Below are 23,975 nucleotides of genomic sequence, written 5' to 3'. Positions count from 1 at the left end.
TGGGTGAGAATCGAGGGAAATGGTGAAGGATGTGTGTTGGGGAAATGAGTTAGGAAAGAGGTCAGTGAGGAATATGTGTGCGGATCGGCGTGGATGTCGCGATGACGTAGGACAAATGAGGAACACACGGGGAAGGGGGCAATGGGTAATCTCTGAGGGGGGGCTGAAGAGAAAAGCAATGTGGCATCTGTGGTGGGGCGAGGGGGAAGGGGCTGTGAGGGTGTTGCAGACACTGCACCAGTGAGGACAATATAAAGGTGGATTATGAGAGAGGGCTGTGGGGAATCTGTGAGTGGGTGAGAATCGAGGGAAATGGTGAAGGATGTGTGTTGGGGAAATGAGTTAGGAAAGAGGTCAGTGAGGAATATGTGTGCGGATCGGCGTGGATGTCGCGATGACGTAGGACAAATGAAGAACACACGGGGAAGGGGGCAATGGGTAATCTCTGAGGGGGCTGAAGAGAAAAGCAATGTGGCATCTGTGGTGGGGCGAGGGGGAAGGGGCTGTGAGGGTGTTGCAGACACTGCACCAGTGAGGACAATATAAAGGTGGATTATGAGAGAGGGCTAGTGGGGAATCTGTGAGGAAGTCTGAGTACACAGGATAGTGTGGAGCCTGTGTGGGGTTGTGAGGAGAGAGGGGCAGTGGAGAATCTGAGAGGTGTTCAGAGGCAAACGCAGAAAAGAAACTGTCAAGACGTCTGAGGACAGGGGATCTCTAAGCCTGTGTGAGTCGGTGAAGAGAGAGCAACTGGGTTCCCTGATGTGGGCGGTGAAGAGTCTTGAGTAGGTTTGAGGACACAGTACCAATGAGCAGCCTCTGGGTGGGTGAAGAGGAAGCAGTGGGGTATGTGTGAGGGGGAGTGAGGGAGTGTGAAGATCTGTAAGGAGGTTTAAAGACAGGCCCAGTGAGGAGCCTGCGTATGTGGGTGTAGAAGGGAGCAGTGGGTAATCTGTTGTGGGTGGGGGTGAAGAATCTGTGAGGCTGTCTGAGGGCACAAAGGGCCAGTCAGGAGTCGGGGGTCTATGAGCTGGCTGATTGAGCAGCTGCGGGCAGTTAGGATTCTGTGAGCGCCTGTGAAGGCAAATGGTGAAAGAGGAGTGAGGGGAAATGATGGGAGAAGCGCTGTGAGGGACGCGCACGTGGGGGAAGAGGGGGCAGTGGAGAATCGGAGCTGGCGAAAGCGCAGCAGAAGAGGAGCTGCAGACCTACAGGTGATTTAGAGCTGGGCAGTAAGCGAGTCCTGTTTGCAGGGTGCCAGCCTAGTGCCTTGGTGATGCATGGGAAGCAGGGGCAGAATAGAAACCGTTGGAGCAAACCGCATACCCCTAGGCAAAGCTTCTGCAGGTGCCCTCCGCTTCAGGACCAGGGACAGCAAATGCACTTCGTACAGTGGGCAGCCGCCGAGCTCCCAGTCCAGGGTCCTAGGTGAAGCGCGACCTGAAGCTCCGGTGCTGCAATACCGACAGAAGCTGGAGCAGGTGGGGAGTCCCCCCCCCCCCCCACTGCGGAGAGAGAGCTGGACACTGTGGACAGACAGCTGCACGCTGGAGACTGAGAGCTGCCTGCTGCACCGGAGGAGTGGGAGCTGCGGAGACTTGCACGCTGGAGGCGGAGCTGCACACTGAGCAGGGAGAAAAGCTGCAGGCCGTGGAGGGAGAGCCGCAGCCGGAGGAAGTGCTGTTGCATGAAGGTACACGCTGGGGCTGTGGAGTGCTGCTGTACAGTGAAGAGGGGAAGCTGTACAGTCTGTCCGGCGCTGCACACTGAGGAGGGAGAGCGGCTCCAGAAGGAGGGGACGCTGCGGACAGTTGCACACTGGAGGGCGAACAGCGGTGAGCTGAAGGCGGTGAGGTTGCGCGTATCTCCCCCTCTCTCCGGGCCCGGTGCCCTGCCGCTCTATGGATATCAAGGCAGCCCCCAACGGGGTGGCCACCATCGAGGACCGTATCCTGCGCATCACGGGCTACTACGGCTACTATCCGGGCTACTCCAGCCAGAAAAGTAAGGTGCCCTGTGTGTGCGTGTGTGTTTATCCGCAGTGCATGCAGCGTCGGGTGTGAACATAGCTTTGCAGCTAACCCCATTGGGTTCGTTTGCGGTGGAAAGTGCATTTAATTGCCCCGGGTGCCTGCCCTGCGCAGGTGTGCACCTCCTACGGGGCCCGCGATGGTGCCGGGGAAACAGCAGCTGTAGAGCTGCAGCCCTTGGGACGGGTAGTAACCAGGGCGGAGAGCGGGCTGCGGAGCACAGCGAGTACGGATGTAAACATCGTGAAATGTGCAGAGGCCGGAGCATAGAAAGGGCAAGAGCAAAGGAAGCTGTATTAGCGCGCTCTGCGGAACGGGCAGAGCGAGGCAAGTGTTGGCGAAGGGGTATAGGCAGTAGCAAGGACCTGTGGGGTTAGACTGGAGAAGAAATATGTGCGGAAGCGACAGAAGTAGGGACTGGAGCAGGGTCTGTGGCACAGGCACAAGCGGGGGCTGGAAAAGGGCGGAGACGAGTGCTTGGGAAGAGCCAGAGGTGGGAAATGAGGCCAAGACGTGATTGGTGCAGATAGAAAAGCAGGGCGCACGATGTTGTTTGGGGCTGTAAGAGTGGAGAAGACAGTGGATCAGAGACTGAGTAAAAGGCGAGATGGTGAATAGGAATGGGACAAGCCGGCCGGGAAAAAGACAGGGGCCGCGATAGACACGGCCTGGTGTCTAGAGACAGTGACCGAGGGGAATGTAGGGGAATATACAGTAGATGGGACAGATGCATGAGTAGAGGTTGAGGCAGGCGCAGAGATGAAGGCGGCAGGTGCATGAGCGGAGACTGCAGCCTGGGCAGAGACGTACCGAGTCCAGAACTTGGCAGCAGAGACAAGGGCTGGGACGCGTTTATTGGGGTGGGGGGAGCTGTGAGGGAATTATTCTTACTGCAAGTGACCCAGAATGTACTGCGAACTACCATAAGCTGGCGATAACGGTGGAAGAGAAGGACTAAGACGTAGTGGACGGGTCGAGAAGAAGGTGCTAGGAAGAGGGGCAGAGACGGGACAAGAAATGAGAAAAGGGCAGATACTCGAGCTTGGTCAGAGGTAGGCCCAAGGGCCAAGGGACATGAGAATGAGATGAGAACGGGGTTGGGGCTCGGTCAGGGGTAGAGCCAATGTTCATGGGGAAGGAGAAAGAGATGGAAACCGTGGCAGAGGCACATGCTCGGTCAGAGGTAGAGCAAAGGTCCATGGGAAAGGCAAATGAGATGGGAATGGGCAGAGGCACAAGCTTGGTCAGAGGTAGGCCCAGTGGACACGAGAATGAGATGGGAAGGTGGCCAGAAGTACAAGCTCAGAGGTAGTGTCAAGGTCCATGGGACACGAGCATGAGATGGGAACGGGAGAGAGGCTCGGTCAGGGATAGAGACAATGACCATGGGTCAGGAGAATGAGCTGGGAACAGGGCAGAGGCACAAGCTCGGTCAGAGGTATAGCCAGGGGCCATGGGACAGGAGAACAAGATCGGAAGGGGGCTTAGGCACAAGCTCTGTCAGAGGCAGATCAAAGGTCCATGGGAAAGGCAAATGAGGTGGGAACGTGGCAGAGGCACAAGTTCAGTCATAGGTAGAGCCATGGAACAGGAGGAGAATGAGATGAGAACGGGGCAGAGGCACACGCTCGGTCAGAGGTAGGGCCAAAGGCCATGGTATAGAAGAATTAGATGGGAACAGGGACAGAGGCGCACAGTCATTCAGAGGTAATGCCAAGGGCCTTGGGGCAGGAGAATGAGATGGGAACGTGGCAGAGGCACAAGCTCATTCAGAGGTAGAGCCATGGGACAGGAGAAAATGAGAACAGTGGCAGAGGCACAAGCTCGTTCAGAGTTTGAGCCAAGGGACAGGCGAATGAGATGGGAACAGGGCAGAGGCACAAGCTCTGTCAGAGGTAGAGCTAAGGTACTAGGGACAGTGGAAGAGGCACACGCTCGGTCAAAGGTAGTGCCAAGGTCCACGGGACAGGAAAATGAGATGGGAACAGGGACAGAGGCACACACTCATTAAGAGGTAGAGCCAGGGGCCATGGGACAGGAGAATAAGATGAGAACAGGGGCAGAAGCACAAGCTCGTACAGAGGTAGAGCCAAGGTCCATGGGACAGGAGAATGAGATGGAAATGAGGGCAGAGGCAGAAGCTCATGCAGAGGTAGTGCCAAGGTCCATGGGACAGGAGAATGAGATGGGAACTGGGCAGAGGCAGAAGCTCGATCACAGGTAGAGCCAATGGACGTGGGACAGGAGAATGAGATTGATCGAGGGCAGAGGCACAAGCTTGGTCAGAGGTAGAGCGAAGGATCATAGAGCAAGATAATGACATGGAAACTGGGGCAGAGAAGGGGACTGGAACAGAGAATCATAATACACAATATTTGTGCCTAAAATATCCTGCTAGACTAAAATTTACTCTATGCATTCTTACTTTAACATTATCTGTTTGTGAGTAGCCCAGAGGTTTACCGCATACTTCTTAGTGGGTATCTCAGTTGAAAAACGATGTGCATCAATTAAGGCATATTTGCAGCTTACTGACAGGCACTTATGTCCTATTGCATGATATGTTAAAGCGGCATCCATGGGTTATATGTGAACCTTTCGACCACGATTACGAGTGATACATTTATTCGTGGACAAAATACCCCCATGCCCCCCTGTTTTTTTACCCTTATACCGCCACCCCAACCCATCCTGACCAATTTTAATCCCTTTACTCCACTACCCTTTATTTAATTAAATAATGTTTGCAGTGTATTTCGGTGTTATGTACACTCTGAAATTTACCAGTCTGTGATGTTTTAGATATATTGACTGGATACCCTTCCATGCTTTGTGGCTCATGTCAGTGCAGGTTCGGTGTCCGAGACAAATTCTGCAGGTTGTTCCTGCAGTAGAAACATAATTGAATCAGCATCCCTCAAAGCCCCCGAAGGCGTGCTATTCCATTGATGTCACTGGAAAAGTCATTTGTGACAAACTGTGCAGAAGTTGCACCCGAAGTGTGCGACTGTCCAAACCCAAGACTTTTGTAAATGGAGCCAAGCAACTATAGCAGATGCACTCTTTCTGCAGCTTGTGATTAGTCTGAGCATGGCCAGCTCTATGCTATACCCCTACCGCCATCTCAGTGGTATCTGCAGAAATTACCGGGAAAAAATGCTGAATTCGGCAATGGAAACATAACTGAATACCCATAATGTCGATCAAGGGGAGCAGGAGTTGCGGGGGTGTCCTCCGCTCCTCTTGATCAACATTATGGGACTTCACGGTTGGCCCCGCTTCTATAAAAAAGGAAAGCAGGGGACAAAGAAAGTTCTAAAAAACAAAGGGCATTTTGCTGCGGGTTGATGATCGTGACTATTGCGATTTCGAAAGTTACGAATCCGTAATTCTTGGAATCAAAATGTTTGTAATCGAAATAATCATGGAAATCCGTACACACCCAAACTAACAATACACATAGCCTAACTTGGTAAGAGGTTTGCTAACTTTGTTCATTCCATTTACAGTTCATATTCATGTCAGAATCTGGAGATAGTCGCACAAAAGCCTGGACCATAAGAGCGCCAAGTATTCATACTTCTGGTCATGTTTGATGTGTTCCAGAATATGGAGGTATCCACACAAAGAGCATTGACCTTAAGAGCACCATGTATTCCTATTTTTGGGCATGTTTGATACATGTCACAATCTGGAGATAGTCACACAAAGAGTCTAGAGCATTAGAGCGCCAAATATTCCAACTTATGGGCATGTTAGATGTGTGTCCGAATCCGGACATAGTAGCACAAGAGGCAGGACCATACGAACACCAAAGATGTCTTCTTATGGCCCTGTTTGATGTGTCAGAATCTGAAGATAACCGCACCAAGAGCCTGGACCATAAGAGAGCCAAGTATTCCAACTTCTGGTCATGTTTGATGCGTGCCAGAGTCTGGAGCTAGCCACACAAAGGGGCCTGTGAGTAAAGGATTTATCTGTGTCCATAAATTGAACAATGCAATGTGAACGGTATCAGTCTGTATTTAGGCAATCGTGCCTAAAATGATCACACTTGATATTCACCTACAAACTGCCCCAGTACGCACGTATATCTTGAGCCCAATTAATAAGTTTGTCTGAGCTTTTACAGATAAGACAAATTCGAGATTCTGTGGGCATTTTGAATAGGCACCTCGGGTCACAAGCAGGGGGAGTTGGTTTGTTCTGAGGCAGAGCTACGTACACGTGTATTGGGGCACTTGATCAAATAACGCTGTATTTGTAAATATTTATGGGCATTTCCATGATAAAAATGTGATTGTGAAGCTTTTCCAGGTGTACGTAGTTGTTTAGCCAATCATGATCTTCCATCTTCTTCTTAAATATGTTTTTTAACATTAAAAAAACAGTGCCACGTTCAAATTCAGGTACCCAGTTAATTTCTCGAAAGCATTCTTCATTCAGACGCTGGAAATCTGGGGTTTTTGTTTTAACCATATATTTTGATACAGAGGCACTCCCAAGTATACTCAGCAAGGGACATTTAGGTTTGGACCTTGATTTTATGTATAACAGTCCACAGCGTATCATAGACTGCATTCGCATGGGGGTCAGGCCCATTTCAAATCTCAAATAAGCCATTGGCATAGATTGGGGGAGAGACAATATTTTCCTCCAGAAGTTTCCCTCAAGGACATCAAGCCACTTTAGGTCGCGAATGGCCAAAGCCTCAAAGCCATATATCAGGGACAAAACACTGGTTGTATAATTTGATAGTTCCTGCGAGGGAAAACCCTGCAGTAGATTTAGAAAAGTGATTTATAGCATAGGTCAACTGGTGGGCCTTGCCTTTTTTTTGTTCAATGACATTATAGTAGCTACCCCTAGCAGATAGCTCCACACCTAAGTAAATGTAGATCTCGACTTACTCAATGGAACGGAGTTCTGTTTCCAATTGCACCCTGTGTACCTTTCCTCCTGAGACTACCATCATTTAAGTCTTGTTCATATTGGTTGCCAACTCATTGTTTCCAGTACAATCACTCAGAGCTTTAAATTTGGACTTGGCCCCTGCTATGTTGCGATCAATCAAAATAAGATCATCAGCATATAAAATGCTAGGAATCGTGGAGTCCTCTATTTTGGCAGAGCGGCCACTATCAGTAACAAGTATAGGGGGAAGGTCTGCCGAATAAAGTTTTGAACAGGGGGGCCAAGGCACACCTTGTTTAACCCCCATGTTTATGTCAACCCTCGGGGAGAGTGTTCCAGCCGCACATGGACGCCAGAATCGGTGTGCAGCATAATGAGTAGGTTCACAATCCATTTAGGGCAGCCCAAGGTTCTCAACTCTTGCAACAATATGTCCCGGTTTACCGAGTCGAAAGCTGTGCTGAAATCAACGAATATGAGGTACATAGCTGGATTACCTCTCGTTGCTGCTTCCTGAATCATTTCGTCTATTACCCTGATGTTATGTGTGGTACTAGATCCTGGTTTGAAGCCAGTCTGAGTAGGATGTAATATATTATGGCTCGCAGCCCAGTTTTGGAGGGCGGCCAAGACAAAATGAGCAAACAGCTTCCCGGTAATAATGAGGAGAGATAGTAGCATGTGTTTTCAGGCCTCTCTCTGTACCCTTTTTTGTATACAGGGAGTAGAATTGTCTGATGCCATGGATCTGGAACCAATCCCTCATTACAGACTTTCTCAAACAGCGTCTCGAGAATCTTGGCCCAGACGACCGGGTTCCCCTTTAGGACAGCATTTGGCAAGCCAATAAAGCCCGGCGCTCTCGAGCTCTTTCATTTAATAATGGCCTTAAAGATTGCATCGGAGACAATTTTCAAAGTGAAAGGGCCACCCCCGGCCTTTTCTCCTGCAGTGATAGGCGCCTGAACAAATGTTGCTTAGATGAAACGCACAATTTATCCGTAGAGATAGGGTTGACGGTCTGACGTTTTGTCTCCTTTTGCCTTTGATAGCAATTGCCAGATTAGCCAAGAGTTTTTGACACATAACGTGGCAAACATCCATTGCCACCCCAGGTCTGAGTTAGATGCCCTCCTTCTTTTGAGCCAGTTCCTATAGTTATTTTTGATCTTCAACGTCCTGGCTTCCACCTCACATTTCACCCACCCCTGCCCCCCATATGAATGGCTTTTCTAACGTGGAAACGCATTTGTCGTTTGGCATTTCTGATTTCTGTATCAAAGGTATGTTTATTTTGAGAGGGATGTAAGCTAATGGATTTATTGTCCATGGTCCCTGCGCAAATAGATGTATACGTGCAGCCATTAAATTTGCATCGTCGGATACAAGCCTACTGGATTCAAGCTTCAATAGCCTATGTGCTGCTCTTGAGGCCTTGTCTATATTACTGGGTATCCAACTTAACCTATTTCCGGCATGGTTAATACCAGCCCTACCAGCTCCAACTAAACATACAAAAAATTCAAATTTGTCATACACAGGGAAAGAACCAAAAGGTGGTGGTCATTATATACTGTTCCCTGAATCGCCAGGGATTCCACCTTCTCAGCATAGAAATTACTGCCCAGAAAATAGTCTAAAGTAGAGCGCTTATTCGCCATCTGCCAGGTAAAGTGGCTGGGTAAATCGCATGGCGCTCAACCGTTTAACATAATAAGGCCCCAATCCTTTATCAAGGCGACCCACTTAGCTCCTTGGGTTTGCCACAGCACCTCAGAATGACACTGGTAGGGACCACGGAACCATATGCACCACCTGTTTCTTTGTCAATGCAGCTGGCGTTTAAATCACCTCCCAAGACTAGAAAATCTTAGCTCCCAGTCTGCACAGATATTATCAACAGTTTCAATTAGATCATCTAAATTAGACAATGTAGGTGGTAGGTGGTGCAAATACATTAATCAACAGTAGTTTCATGGGTTCTCTGTCTCCAGTGTCCAAACCAACCTCAATTGCTTGTATTAAGTCATGTTTACGCTATGGACAGGTAGGAACTGCCTGACCCCTAAAATAAGGCCACCCAATGGTCAGTCAAGTAACCCCTTTGTGGCAGAAGAATGAAACAAAGTATACCCTTCTATATAGATTTTCTTAGTCAACTAGTTCTCTTGCAATAAAATAACATCACAGTCTTGCAGAAGACGAATAGAGCCGTTGGGGCTCAGAAGGTGGCTATGCCCACGAGTGCCACCCTCAACAATCAATTTGGCTGTGCTAGGTGCCTCAGCAAAAATGTTCTGAACCATTCCCATCCCATTGCGCCGTCAGGCAATGATGGGGGGAATGGCCAGTATCCAGGACTCCAGTTGTTATAGGGGTTTGGGTCCTACACGCCAATCAAGTGGCTGCCAGTTCGTCTGCCTGCTGGTTAATGCTGACATGTGTGGGACTGTCAATCAAATACCCTACATTCTCAATTTCGGCCTGATGAGTTCTCACAAGAGCCGAGACTTCTGGGGTCACACAATGTACCCGCACAAAATTGACTCCCTGTGTTTTAACCTGCTCAACAAAACTGAAATCAGAGGAAGAGAGCACACGCAAGGCCAATACTCTTTTGCAGACAAGTACCGCATCAGATATATTGGTGGCTTTATCGGATAAGGTCTGTGTCCCTCTCCCAAACGTGACCATTTTTGGATCAAAGCTAGCATTACATGGCTTTAATGTGGCAGGCTCTGGGTGGTTTAGGGACATTAGAGGTATACATATGGGTTGGTTGGTAAGCAGTATAAGGGCCTTGCAGGATGACATCTTGCGGGGGCCCGTAGGGCGTGGTAAACAAGATAACAGTGCTGTAGGGGTTGAGGTAAGTTTTCCTGTTATTTGTGGTTGTGGGCGGGCTACGTCACCTATCAAACAACTGGTAAGGGTACCTGCCGATTTGTACCTCTTTTTTCTCATGGCCTTCTTACTTTCCGTCTTGTTTTTGCCCTGTATGGGCGCTAGAATAGTCGAATTTAGATGATACGTTGTCTGGGATTTGGTTGAAATCAATTATACTGACTAGGATTCCACTTGCTGGCAGGCCTTGGTCCGCTTGGCCTGGCGCCTTTCCTTACTAGTCATGTAGATGGTAATGTCCAGTACACTGCTTTCCGACCTGTTAGAGGCATAGTGGACTCAGGGGGGACCCATTATCCCCTAAATTGGAAAAAGACCGATGGGACTGGAGGTCGATCACGGGATCGTTAGAAGGTACCATAGTAGAGGCTGCAGCTGAAAGCTTAGCATCCAATGTGGAGACCTGTTTCCCCAGCTTTTGCACTTCACTAAGAGTAAGGCCAAAGCGTTTTAGAAGGATCTTAATTGCAAAATGAACTGCCTCAGAGTGCGCATTGTTTGTGTCCAAAGGCTCTCTACCACCATTTTTTCGTGGGGAGCTTTCATTACATTCCTCAGGTGGTATATTTAGAAACAGGTTAGGCGACGCTGAAAGGCGTGGGTTTGAAGTAGAGGGAAGAGTGTTGGTAGAAAGGTGGGTAGGGGGAGGGGAGGCCACATGGGTTGAGAACTGGCTCTCTATTTCCGTAGGTGCCTCTGGAAGCCCCCTGTTGTTCTCCATAGCACTCTGTAAAGTATAACATAATCCCAGTAACAAATTATTGTCTATGTCACCATAGTCAGATCTTGAATGATTGAGAGTTTCAATATCCATATTAGTATTATGGACACAATGGGCCTCATTACGAGAATGGAGGTAATGAAAAAAGGAAGGGGGAATGGTAATACCGGCATTGTTAACGGGTCCGGGGCATTACGACCCGACAACCCACCAATACTGCCACCGCCCGTACCGTGCCCCTTCATACCGGCTTGCGTGCGTAAACGCGCCCCTTCGCAGAGTAAATACCGGGATGCCGGTAATAGGAGGACATCACAACTCACGCGAGCATGCAATTACCGGCATCCCGAAGGCGGTAATTAGTGCCTGCACGATGGCGGCCATACAGGCAGCGCGGACCACCCGTAAACAGCAATCTGCAATCAAGGCAACTGCCACAGGTGCACCCAATCACCACAGGTGGAGTCAATGGAGCCTGTCCCAGTATAAAAGGAGTACACCCACATACCACATCCCTTCCTACACCAAAATGATACCACTAGCTGTTGCAATCATGGGGCTGGAGGACATGCCTATACTGCTACAACTACAGCAACAACAGCAACTACAACAACAACTACAGCCACAGCAACAGGCAGCACACAGGAGACGCAGGAGGAGAAGGAGATTGAGACAGGGCCAGCAATTACCACCAGTGCAGCCAGTAGTACCTCGCAAGCAGCCACCAATCCCTCGCATCAGACCCAGTCCATTCAATCTAACCCCATAGCAGATCACACCCTGTACTGTTTGGACCGGGACACCATCACCACCATAGTGGACATGATACACAACAACATTGTCAGCCTCATAGAAATACGCACTGCCATCCCCCTGCTAATAAAGGTAGTGTCTGTGCTCCACTTCCTGGCCACAGGCACGTACCAGCACACAGTGTGCTAGCTGCATGGCATTTCACAACCACTATTTTCACGCATGCGGACCCAAGTGCTGGATGCCCTCCTGAAGCACGCTAGCACCCACATATCCCTACCACGGACTGCCCAGGAGGTAGCCGACACCAAAGTAGGCTTCCATGCACTGGCAGGCATGTCCAATTGTGTTGGTGCCCTCGACTGCACCCATGTAGAATTGCTAGTCCCCCATGCCGTAGAGGCGGTGTACCACAATCGCAAGCAATACCACTCCATCAATGTGCACATGGTATGTGACTCCAGCAAGATCATCACACATTGCTGCGCACGATATCCCGGATCGACACATGATGCTATGGTGCTGCGTAACTCTACGCTACCCCGTCACATGGAGCGACATGCTGGACGACGTGCCTGGCTGCTTGGTGCGTTGGTTGACTGGGCCATGGCAGTGCATCGGGGTTGTGATGTGTTGGGATGCATATTCCACCTGGGTGGGAATGTGGGGGGGATGCATACTCCACCTGGGTGGGAATGGCGGGGGGATGCATATTCCACCTGGGTGGGAATGAGGGGGGTGCATACTCCACCTGGGTGGGAACGGCCGGTGAGTGGAGAATGCACGCAGAGCTAAACACTCCTGACCTGAACCTCCCAACCCGAACATTACACATCACTGGCACACATTGGAGCAATGCCGGATATCAATGACAACATGTAAGACGCACAACCTGGCCACCATGGGTATGTCAAGCAATGCATGACTAAACATGATTGCAACTGTGCCAATGTGGCTAGTGTGACCATGCACAGTGTAGTATACACAGCAAAAATAAGAGGCATAAAATCATCGTGCAACCACAGTACATCCACATCAGCATGCAAGAATTCACCTTGCATCATCTGTACAATGCCATCCAGACTACCACACCATATTGCAGTATATAATGCATCTAAATATTTGTGTATACATACAGGGACATGTGCATGTCGCCAGCAACTAGCTGCGGCCATGGCTGTGAATCCTGAAGGTGGCAGCTCAGAGTGACTCACATACACCTATTTGTATATGCTTGCAGGTGATGGAGGATATCCCTTGAAGCCTTGGCTACTTCCCCCTGTGCGGAACCCGCAGAACAGCCATGAAGAGGAGTTCAATCGGCTTCATACCCATACCCATGTTGTGATTGAGCAGACCTTTGGGCTGTTGAAGGCGCGGTTCCGCTGCCTAAGCAGGACTGGTGGAGCACTCCTTTTATAGGCCTGAGAAGGTGGCAAAGATCACTATGGCCTGTGTTATGCTGCACAACATGTGCGTCCGGAGAAATGTACCACTGCCACCTGACATTGACATGCATGCACCGGGTGAGGATGATGAGGATGAAGATGGAGGAGAAGCAGCACCCCTGCCAGTACATGATGCACAAGATGGCTGTGCAGTACGCCAATCACTGATTGGCGAATACTTCTGACCCACAGGGACGTCGATAGACGTGTGAGTGACACATTGTACACTGGGTCCATGTGGACATGCACACAGGGAATGTGGGGAGTTGGGCACTGTGCACTGTCATGAATTAAAAGGATACACACGATATGAACAATGTCCATGCATTGAATGATTTTTCACACAACGGGTGTATTAATATAAACTACAGAAATGTGCTACCCCCTTCCCCCACAACACCAAAACTCCCAAAACCCCCCAATGAACTCCCCATACCCCAATCAACTCCCAAAAAACCCCAATGGGCTACCCATACCCCACAATTAACTCCCCATACCCCCAATCAACTCCCAAAAGCCCCCAATGGACTACCCATACCCCCCAATCAACTCCCAAAAACCCCCAACGAAATCCCCCTAACACACCCATACAACACCAACACCATCTGACCCACTCCCATTATTGTCCCACACTATTTCCTTGATTTCTTGTTCTCCGGGGGCAGCATTTGTGAGTGCCTCACACTCCGTCTTGTTGGACGCACAGGGCTGGAGGGTGTAGAGGAAGCGGGTGTGGAGGATGGGGGTGTGGCGGATGGGGTTGAAGCAGTGGTGATTTGCACGGCTGGTGCGGGTTGTGGCTGCTGCATGTGCAGCAGGATAGACGTGAGGACCTGCGTGACGGCCCCCAGACTGTCTCGCATCATCAATGCTGAGGCATTGATGGCGCCTGTGTGCCGCTATGGCCTGTGCAATTTCACGCCTCGTGTCCTCCCCATCCACAACATATTGTCAGAGAAGGTCCAACATTGAGTCCTGTCTAGCCTCCACCCTTGCTAGCCGTGCCTCAAGGTTGGTGATGGGAGCAGCAGTGGTTGAGAGTGCTGCCACCTGGCCTGCATTGGCAGTGCTGTCCTCGGGGAGGATGCTGAGGTCCCAATCATGTAGCAAAGGATCCGCACTGCTGCTGGTGGGTGAGGGCTGAGTGTGGGGTTGGGGGGTGGACATGGGGCTTGGGGAGTGTGGACATGCCACACGGGTCAGTCCATCCTCATCCATATACTCCTCCACTGCAGTTTCTATGTCACTCAGTGGGGCAGTGGCTGCTGCCTCACCCACCAAACTTGTTGCTGCCGACATTGTGCCACTGGCCTCGCCTTCCACTGGTATTGCCAGCTCCGTGGCCCCGGTGTGAGGCGTTGATGTGGGGCCCTCATGTGCGGCCCTGGCCTGGGCACTCGCCCTGGGCTTCTGTGTGACCTGCAAGGCTGCCCCAGAGGTGGTCTTGGCTGTGGGAGTGGTCTTGTGCCGGGAGGTGGATGCCCTTGTGGCTGTTTCCTCACTGGCATCCTCTCCATCGGTGCCTGGTGGGGGTAGAAGAGATGCAGGGCATCAGTGATGGTGTTACATGCAAGAAGCATTATATGGTGCTGTGGAGAATTTCATTGATCATGCATTCATATCTTTTAGGTGTGTCACACAGGGTAGTATGAAGGGGCCATTTTGGCATGTGATGTGACGTCTCAGTGCAAGGATGCTGCATGGCAGGTGGCATGCCGTTGTATTGGGCTTTGTGTGATGTATTACATCGGCACAGTCCGTTTGTGTTGGCTGTGTTTTGGTAATGGGATTGGCACTCAGCATGCATTTCAGTGTGGCAGGGTTTGGGCCTCCATCTGGACAGGGATATGTTGATGTGTGTGTTGGGACATGCATTGCCTTGCCTAAACTCTCTTCCACATCACTTGTGCTATGTCATGGTTTCCCCTACAGGGATCTGCAGGATCACTCCACTCCATCTGCAGATGTTGCGGCACCCGTCTCCATCTCCCCAAATCCCTCGATGGACTCCATCTGTATGAAGCTACTGCAAGTCTCCTCCCAGCGTGTGAGTTTTGTGGGTGAGTAGGGACCCCGCCTGTGGCCATGGACTCGCTCCTATTGCTGGCCAGGATGTTCCGTACCCTGAGGCGGAGGTCATCCCATCTTTTTTACAGTTCTTGACCGTGGGGTGGTGCCGAGTGCCGAGACCTTGCGGGCTACCTCCTCCCAGATCTCCTTTTAACGTTGCTGCACCTCCCTTTTCAGGTTTTGCTGGTTGATCTCCTCAGCATGGGCAGCTAGGGTTTCTGCCAGCATGGTCAGTTCTTTGTCTGAAAAACGCTTTTTGCGCAGGCGGGGGTTGTTTTCCTGGTAGCCTTTGCCATATTGAAGGGATTGGCACTGGTCTCTCCTGAACACAACTGGTAGTTTAGGATGATTGCAATGGATTGTGTTTTTAAAGATGGCCACCGGTGCATTTCCCGTTCCGATGCGATGACGTTACTTCCGGGTCCGGCATTACAAGTCCGTTATTAGCATGATGTTATTACCGGGTCGGTATTAAGGGGTGCCTCCTAGGCGGAGGCGGTATCGGTGTCTCCCGTGATGGCGCTATCGGGGGGTTGGAGGGTCTTTAGCGCCATGGCGGTATGGCCATTACCGGCATGGGGGTTCGCGTGTGCTCGCAAACTCGTAATCACCCACTATTAATAATAAAATAATAATAATAATAATTAGGCTTTTATATAGCGCTACAAACCCTCAGGTATCTGAGCGCTGCTTATTATTACCCACGGTGTGTGGTGCTCATTTATCGACCTCGGAAGGATGAAAGGCTGAGTTTGGCCCCGCCGGGATTCGAACCTGCGTTAACAGGCTCTGCACGGGTGTCAAAGCGGGCGCTCTACTCGCTGTGCCACTTGACTATTAGCGGCGTCATACGGGCACGGACCCGCTGGTTCCTCCATGCCGGTAATGACCCCGATTTTACTGCGCTTCTCGTAATGAGGCCCCATGGTTTGAGTGCGCCCCTCCGGCTAAATGATAATCTGTGATTTCTTTCGCCTCAGTGGGTGGAGGACCGTGTAAATCAACCGATATCACGTTCTCTGTGCAGTAGAAATACCTGTCTAGACCGGTGAGATTTTCTTCTGTGATTCAGCACGGGTAACTACTTTGCAGTAGGGCTTCCTTGATTGAGATTTTATGCTCTGCATGTTGGAAGCTGATTTGCCAGGCATGACCAAGGTCACGTGGCTGTACAACGAGGGTTAAGAAGGTGGAGGGGGTCGCGGGGAGGAAGAGGGAAAGGGAAAAGGGACATGGGTATGCATAGTTGTAAACAGCGGCACGAAAGTTTAATAAAGCTAGCACAAGGCAATGGAACTAATGCTGGTGCTTCGTAAAAGAGGGCAGTACCAGCGTGTATGGAGGGCTGATGGAGATAGACATACAGAAGCAGGGTGCGACCTGTTGTAAACATTTGCCTTATTGTAGACCCGTATAGGGGCTGGGGGGCAGCTGGTGAACACCAAACAGTCTGCTGACTCCTCCGCGCTGCATTGTGGGTTTTTTAACTCCTTGTGCTGAATTAAAGGGCCAGTAGTGTTGCTGTAGAAAGCCGTAGTCCAAATCCCAACAGTAGAGAGAGCTTGAGGTGCGACCTTCTTCACACCAAATACTATGCGGACTCGCTCTGCGCAACCTGGACCATAAGAGAACCAAAGATTCCTATTTATAGTCATGTTTGATGCGTGCCAGACTCTGGAGATAGCCGCACAAAGAGGCTGGACTATTAGAGCACCAAAGGTTCCTACTTATGATCAGAATTTCATTGACATATGATATGTCACTGATGAGTAAAATCATCAGGGTAGGGTTGTAAAGATTGTGGCAGTGCCACTGAAGGTGGCAACCACATAGCAGTACTCTTGGTAACCCACCATTGTGGGCAGAGAGAGCATGGCAAGTGAAACATATAATGCTACCATTGACACCTTATTATGATCATTCAAATAGCCATATTTTTCTATAATCTTTAAGCCCTGGATTTGTTGAATAATAACCACACTGAGCCAGAAAAATACATAACCAGTCATCATTATAGTCACAGTATTGTAGATTTTGGATAAGGAAAATAAAGTGAATACCGTAAACATGTTTTATTCTCAGTGGAGCTCTTCTTAATTCGGTCCAGATATGAGCAAGTCACTAAATACAAATGAAACCAAACCGTCCCGAAATTAGGGTGATCTATAAAGCGTTCAAAACAGAAACCAGAATTCAAGATACATAACCAGTTTCGCCATCAGATTATTTTGTGGTCCATATGTTAGGCACATTTGAGTGAAGCAGGCTCTTTTAAGATCAGTTTATGGACTCTGAAAAATGCTGGCCACTGGAACCCAGTTTCTATTTGGCTACATTGCAATGGTGCCCTCATAAGGCAGCCCTGTCGCGATTTTGGCCGATTCTTCAAATGGAAATAGGGAAACTTCAATAAAGTCTCACTATGAAGTGGTGTAAGCTTATTAAACAATAATCGATAACGCTGCCTCCTCTGACTGTGGACCCTTTGGACACTGCTGGTTTCAAGTGTTAGGGACCAGACACCCCGGTATTACTGGGCGTTGTTTCTCGAGTTCTTAATTCAATTTAAATGCACTCAGATTACCATTTGTAGAATGCGTTATTAATTGAAATCACAGAACTGTAAACACAATGCCTGCATGACATTCAGCCATCTGGTCAGCCTGAGCAAGCTGCAGGAATCCCAGAGGTTTTGGGATTTGCTACTCATTCCAGTTTAAAAAAAAACAATTATGATACTCTGTACTATTGCCATCACCTGGACTCCAGTAAAATTCCCTGGGGAAATGTACAGCACATCTTTCTGCATGGTAATTAAAGTTAGGCCATTGTTTGTTTAGCTCGAGGCAGCCTTGCTTGTTATTTTGCTCATGATGCTAATGCATTATTTATTGACATGTTTTACTAAATAGAATTAGGCCTTAGAATTGTGCTTTGGGATGCAGCGTATGAGGAGGCCTAGATGTATTCGCTAGCACCGAGCAGTGCACGGATGCAAGACGTCGAAGAGGCACTTGCATGCCCTTTCCTGCATTGAGAAGGGACATTAGACAATGGCATGCATACTCAGGGATGGAAACCGACTCGCATTTGAGGTTCCGCTCTGAAGTAGGCAATCAATATAGACTAATTAAAGCTGCATTTTTACTGCATGTCACAATGATTGTTTGCCTGCATTTCTGTATCTAGTTGCGCAGATCCTACCATTTTTCAAATAATCTAGATAGTTTGTGCTGATCTCCTGTTATTGATTACCAGAACTGGACTGCTTGTACCTGTTCAACCCGTCCCATTTACTCCTTACTAAAGGGGTGCCCCAGGAATGATATTGGACTGGAACACTTTGGGTTTAGAAGAAAAATCATCTGTGGCGCTTGCGTTGACACACGCCACCACAGAACCAAGCCTTCATATGTCTTCGGCTCCAGCCACCAACATTTTTCTCTGCGCCGATGGGACTGGATCACTTGCAGCAGTTGCAATGTTGTGTTGGGTCCTCCCTTGCTTTGTTGCCCTGTGGCTTGGGGTTTCAGTGCTGCAGCTCCTGGAACAAGGCTCAGACCCTCTTGTGTTGTGTCTAGAGTGCCTGAGGACAGATAGTTCTTGGTTCATCTGTACGCTTTGCAACAATTACCGCTTGGATTCTTGGGACTAGGTTTCTAAGGTGCGAGGATGTTTTCAGATTACTAAAAAAGGACCTTCCTAAGGTAGAATTTCCACTTCAGGGTCTCCAGTTATCTTTGTTTCAGGTTAGTCATATCTTATTACAATTCCTCATGATATGATAAGACCAATTGTTTCTGATTATAATTACATTATATTATTCCTATCTTTTTCTTATCCTCCATTTCCTTTATGCCACTGTGCGTATAATTGCATTTACTTTGACCATGCATCTCATTACTGAATTTGTACTTACATCTACACTATTTGCATATGAATGTGATTTTGGTTCTTGATATTACCTTGTATCGAATGGTTGTTCGTCTTGCTCTTTATGCTTTGATGCTTTTTGACTACACTTTGAAAAATCTGATGATTTATATTTTGGTAATGGACCTAAGAGGCCCTGATGAAGGACCAGGTTTGTCCGAAATGCATGGGCCACATTGAATGCATCTGATAAGGAAATCTATATATGTTATATATGAAGAATAAAATATCTTATTTGAAAGAATGTACATAATTTGGTCTAAGAAGATTGAATCACAGTTGAAACCTTTTGAAAGCCTTTTTGGCAACTGGGAGTGCAGCCCACACCGCTGGCTCTTAGCCAAGGTCCTTTTTGTAAAGACTGGAGGGGGGTGTCTGTACTTCTGCTCTCTATATGGTAGAGGAGAGGCACAGAGGACCCCAGCCAAGATTCTCTATTATTGGTACGTGGTCGAGCAATCAAGGCCTAGCTTCTCAGGAGGTGATGCAGGCTGGTTCTTAAGTACAGTGTAGTCCCCATGCCCCCACAAAGGAATGTCTACACACTGTATTAGTTAAAACACAGTCTTTATATAATTAATATGCAAGGTTATGTACAATATCACGATTAATCACTTTGTACTCGGTTATCTATAATATCAAATATACAGTATTACACAGTACCACAATTACTATTAGATCTCAGTAAAGTGCATCAACTGTATGGTTAAATGTCACACAAATCAGTTTGTAAAGGAAACCAACAATAGAGGTAAGAGGAAAGCAGTTAGTTGGAACAATTGGCAGAATACTGGCCCGATACCTAGACACAGTTTTGTGTGGAGATCCCCCCAACCCCCACCTGGGCAACCTGTAGAATAAAGATATATCACAAGACCAGTCCATATATTGTTCACAAGAGACTTCCCAATAGTTCTGCAACCCCAAAGTACCTGGCGTTGTAGTGTTCCTCGTCGGGGAATCGACAGCCCTTCTTGAGTGTCCTCCCTTTAAGGCAGGAGTCACGGGTCGTCGAAAGTCCGACGGAGAACTGGGTGAACTACGGTGGAGAAGTGGCAGCGTCGTTCCTAGCGGTGCTCGTTGACGGGGAAGCGTAAACGTCATGCAAGGAAGAGGCGTGCGGGGCACCTCGGTGTCGATAGTTCTGGACTGCAAAGAGTTTGAATAACTGTGGCCCAGCAAGGGCGTCGAGTCGTCAGCATCTCTGTGGTCTTCGGGTGGCGGGAAACCCACCGTCGGATTCTCCTCGGAGCGTTGACGGTCAGGCCTTCTCCAGCGGGATAAGACGGGCGACGATGCAGACAAGAGCGTCCTTGGATCAAATGAAGTTCTTATGCAAACGGAAGCACGGCGGCTCTGGTCGGTGACGGCGGTCGTCGACAGTGGCGGACAACAGTCCGGACACTTCTCAGTGGGATTCCGTGGCAGTCCCTGTCTCGGGTCGGCAGCCTGTCGATGGTCTGTCTACCAGGGAGCTTTGGCAAAGATTAGCTGGTGCACGATGGTCCCACGTAGCTCGGGAAGGGGGCGCCTTACCAGGTCCACTCTGGGTCAGTCCTTGGAGAGACAGCAGCTTTCAGATTGTGAAGGAGAGCAATAGCAATTATTCTTTTCTAGCAGGGCTTCAAGGTTAAGCTTCAGGTTTTACCCCAGTTACTCGTCGTAGTGGACTTCAGCTTCTGAACACGATTCCTAGCAGTGAGAGGTCCCCATATATACTGTTGATTCATTCCGCTGGGTCATACTCAAGCATCCAATCACGGCAAAGGGCATTCATGCAGGCAGGCAGCCAATCAGGAGCATAGTGCATTCAGGCCATTCACTTCTCTCCAGACACTCACAACAAGTTAAATGTATTGGGACAAGTACCCAGCCATTCAACACTCCACACTGCATTCATACCAGTTTCGGGCAGGGCTGTCTCAGTGATTGTGTCAAACACGAGATACTATACATCCACCACACAGAATGCGTATTTGTCACACACTCCATTCGCCCAGGTCCCACCCACAGGCATACCGTCAACATAGGTCGTTGGGAAGGCTCCAGCTAGTCTGATCAGCACTTCCCCACACTACCATATATGGAACTTCCACCCAACAGCCAGTCAGGGGGAAGGGACAGAGTCGGGGCTTCCCAGGACTTTGGGAAGATCAAGGTAACAGGCGATGGAAGACAAGAGGCCACGGGGGCCATCTTGTTTCCATCAGGATTCTACCAATTCCAATGACAGGGCCTGTGCAGCCCAAAATGGAGGACGCTCAGGGCACCAGTCAATTCAGCACGGAGCTGCCACCAGCCCGTACCCTGCTCTGTGGGCCACACACAGGTGCCCAAAAACATACACTAGGGGCACAGGGTTGTACCCCTACCCATGGGTGCCATAAGGGTATCCCATGAGTCTGTTCACCAAAACCAAGAGAGCTGCACCGCCAGGAGTCCCACATGAACTCCTGCGCGGAAAACACGTCAGAACACACGATTAAAGGCAGTAAAGGACAAGGATACGGAGGCCCTGTCCCTCCGATGCATTTCCAGCATCATACTTTTTTAGTAATCTTTTCAGTGCCGGGACATGGAGGCACTTTAACACTGTTTGCACCCCACACAGACATATGTCCAATTAAACATTGACAGTATTGATTTATTTCCAAATAAGGTGCAGTGCATACTCACTATCTCTATATAGGATGTTTTCAGATGCCATTCTCCAGCGGTCTATATATTCTTTGTAAATAATAAACGGGAAGTAGATTTTCCCCTGCTTTATTTCCTAAAGTATCCTACCAGGTGGCTAGTTTTGAGCAGGTTTTGGAACAAGGATGGGCGTTTCAAGCTTTCTGTTTGTACTTCTAGTGAGTTTATTACCGGGGTTAACTCCAAGGTGGGGCACTGAGGGCATGCCCAGACCATATAAAGTGACCAATCCGGAGATGCTGCTCCGGTAGCCTAAATCAAGCCTTGTGGCTAAGGTGCAAGGAGGAACTCCTCAACTAGCTGGATCTCGACATGGGCAACCCAGATAACCCATCACAATCTATAATTGATTCCTACAAGACAATTACCTGGACTTAGCCTGAGGTGCCAAGGTCTACATTTCATGTGGATAACGGGTGACGCTGGTGTCGCAGGATTTTTTTCTGATTATCAGAAGAATTCACCATCAACCGTAGTTGGTCAGGTTGTTCACTGTGCCTCACCAGCTCTGGATATCCTTGAGCATAGCGATAAGGGAGACTATAGAGAGAATCAGGGATCTTCTGATCTGCAAGAAAGCTTCAGCTCTAACCAAGCTTCCAGCAGTGATTGGTTGCACACCTAGTACATACAGTTTGGAGTCACCATCTGGGCTGTTTAATCGCTTCAGTTAATCAAGGAAAGACTCCCTCAGCAGTTGTCTGCTCTGGGCCTGGTCCCATATTGAAAGAGGTATCATCTAGAAACGTACATGTAAGTGGGACACAGCCTGTCCTACCTTCTAGTTCAGGGCTCCAGCCTAGAGTGAAATGGTCACCTCCACCATCATTAGGAGGCGTTCCTTTCTTGCATGCCTTTATGATAATCAGACTACACGGCCCTTAAGTGGTTCCGTCAATACCAAAGATTTTACAATATACAAAGGCTCTTCCAGGGAAGCCAATCCACTCAGTGTGGGCAACGTTCTCACTGTTGGATCAGTTTGATACTCTGTTCCAAACATTCCATCCATTTATGACTGTACCTACTATGAAATCTTTATTAAGGACATTATTATGGAGATCAAGCCTCCCGCTCCACTTCACTTCATCTAGTCAAAGTCCAAAAAACATCACTGTCTGCTCCACCTCCATTGGTGAATCAGCTGCCCACGCCAGTGAACTCTGCTCCCCGGCACTTACCTAGCTGGATTGTCCAATTGTCCTCCCTCCAGCAGCCAGGACCTTATACCACAAAACAGGGGAATAAGTCCTTATTGAGGACTCAAAAGAGCTGCCCTCGCCAGCGAAAGCGTTTCATGAAAGCGTTCTGGAGGTGATAGACTCCCTACAAATGAACGTGTCTAATCCGCTGCTTGTGGAAACTTGTGTTTTCACAGCAAAACTATGAGGAAAGTCAGATGAGATGGCTATTTCACTGCAACTAGAAGAAAAAGAGCCTGGACAAAAGTGATGCACGGGTAAACTACTTTTTCTTACGAAGAAGTCTGAGTAGAAAAAACGGGATCTAGCCAGATAAGAGCTATGAGATTTTAGAATTAAGACTAGAATCGAAAATAAGACACACAATTTTGGGCCTCATTATGTGTTTGGTGTATCTCAGTTGTAAATTCACCGATATACCACCAACCAGATTTGTTGTTACCGCCACTTGGTCTGGTAGAATTACCGCTGGATTACAAATGGCAGTATGGCAGTGTTAGGCCCCATTTATGGAGTCCATAGGACTGCATGGGGATTTTGGCGGTAATGTGGAAGAACTGCCTGCAGTATTTTGCTGGATGTTTTTCCTCCACTTTACCTCCAAAACCATAGTTTGGCAGTGTGGTAATGTGATAGTAATGTAGTGGGAACTCTTTTACCACTACATTACCACCTTTTTTGGCCACCCCCAAACTCATGATGAGGCCCAAGACTACTGTTATTGTGAGACGTTCCATTTGATTTATTTGTTAAATTCCATGATTTTGGCCAATCTCTTTTTAAGGTTTGAAAGTCCATGGCTTTGTCGAGAAGGCTGCCTGCTAGTCTCTTATAAGGTTTTGTTTTTACAGAAATCAACACCTTTTAATTGTTGTTTTTGTCTTCTTGAATTCTTCATTCCCCCTTGCTCTGCAATTTTGGCTGAAGATTAGGAAGGTGTTAGTTTCAGAAGTAAACGCCTTTCTGAGTGGACTGTGTGATCTTTTTGATTTCCCCATCTCTTCTCACCTTGTGGTTAGGGGAGATTAGGGTCTCTAAAACTTGGGCATGGTTAAATTATTTCCTGGGAGCCACTGATGGTATAATTCGTCGTTTTCCTGTACCCCCCCACTTCCCATCTTTCTCCACTGTGGGCAGGTTTTGAGCTCTTATGAATTACTTCATATCCATTAGGGAATGTGGCTCTGGGTCTTCAGACCTTGCCCCCAAAGTCTGTTTCAGAATAACTTGCAGAGTATGGCTTATTTGCCTTCACAAATTCTTATTCCCATTTTCCCATTGTAGAGAGATTGTTTCTATCTCT

General features: G+C 48.6%; 1 protein-coding gene across 2 annotated transcripts in view; it reads left to right on the top strand.

Annotated features, from left to right (window-relative positions):
- Positions 1 to 1,142: 1,142 nt before the first annotated feature.
- The window catches only part of SLC35F4 (solute carrier family 35 member F4), a 647,823-nt gene continuing 624,990 nt past the window's right edge, over positions 1,143 to 23,975 (top strand). Inside the window, exon 1 of one of the 2 annotated variants that reach the window (XM_069638081.1) lies at positions 1,143 to 2,004. In XM_069638081.1, the coding sequence (XP_069494182.1) occupies positions 1,902 to 2,004 (103 nt within the window). In that variant the 5' untranslated portion in view covers positions 1,143 to 1,901. The remainder of the gene's footprint in view (positions 2,005 to 23,975) is intronic. The other variant, XM_069638080.1, reaches the window with a different exon arrangement.

Source organism: Ambystoma mexicanum, chromosome 14, assembly GCF_040938575.1.
Source record: "Ambystoma mexicanum isolate Mex_15411 chromosome 14, UKY_AmexF1_1, whole genome shotgun sequence".
NCBI lineage: Eukaryota > Metazoa > Chordata > Amphibia > Caudata > Ambystomatidae > Ambystoma > Ambystoma mexicanum.
The sequence above is the reverse complement of the archived record's forward strand: the minus strand, read 5'-3'. Positions and strand labels throughout refer to the sequence as shown.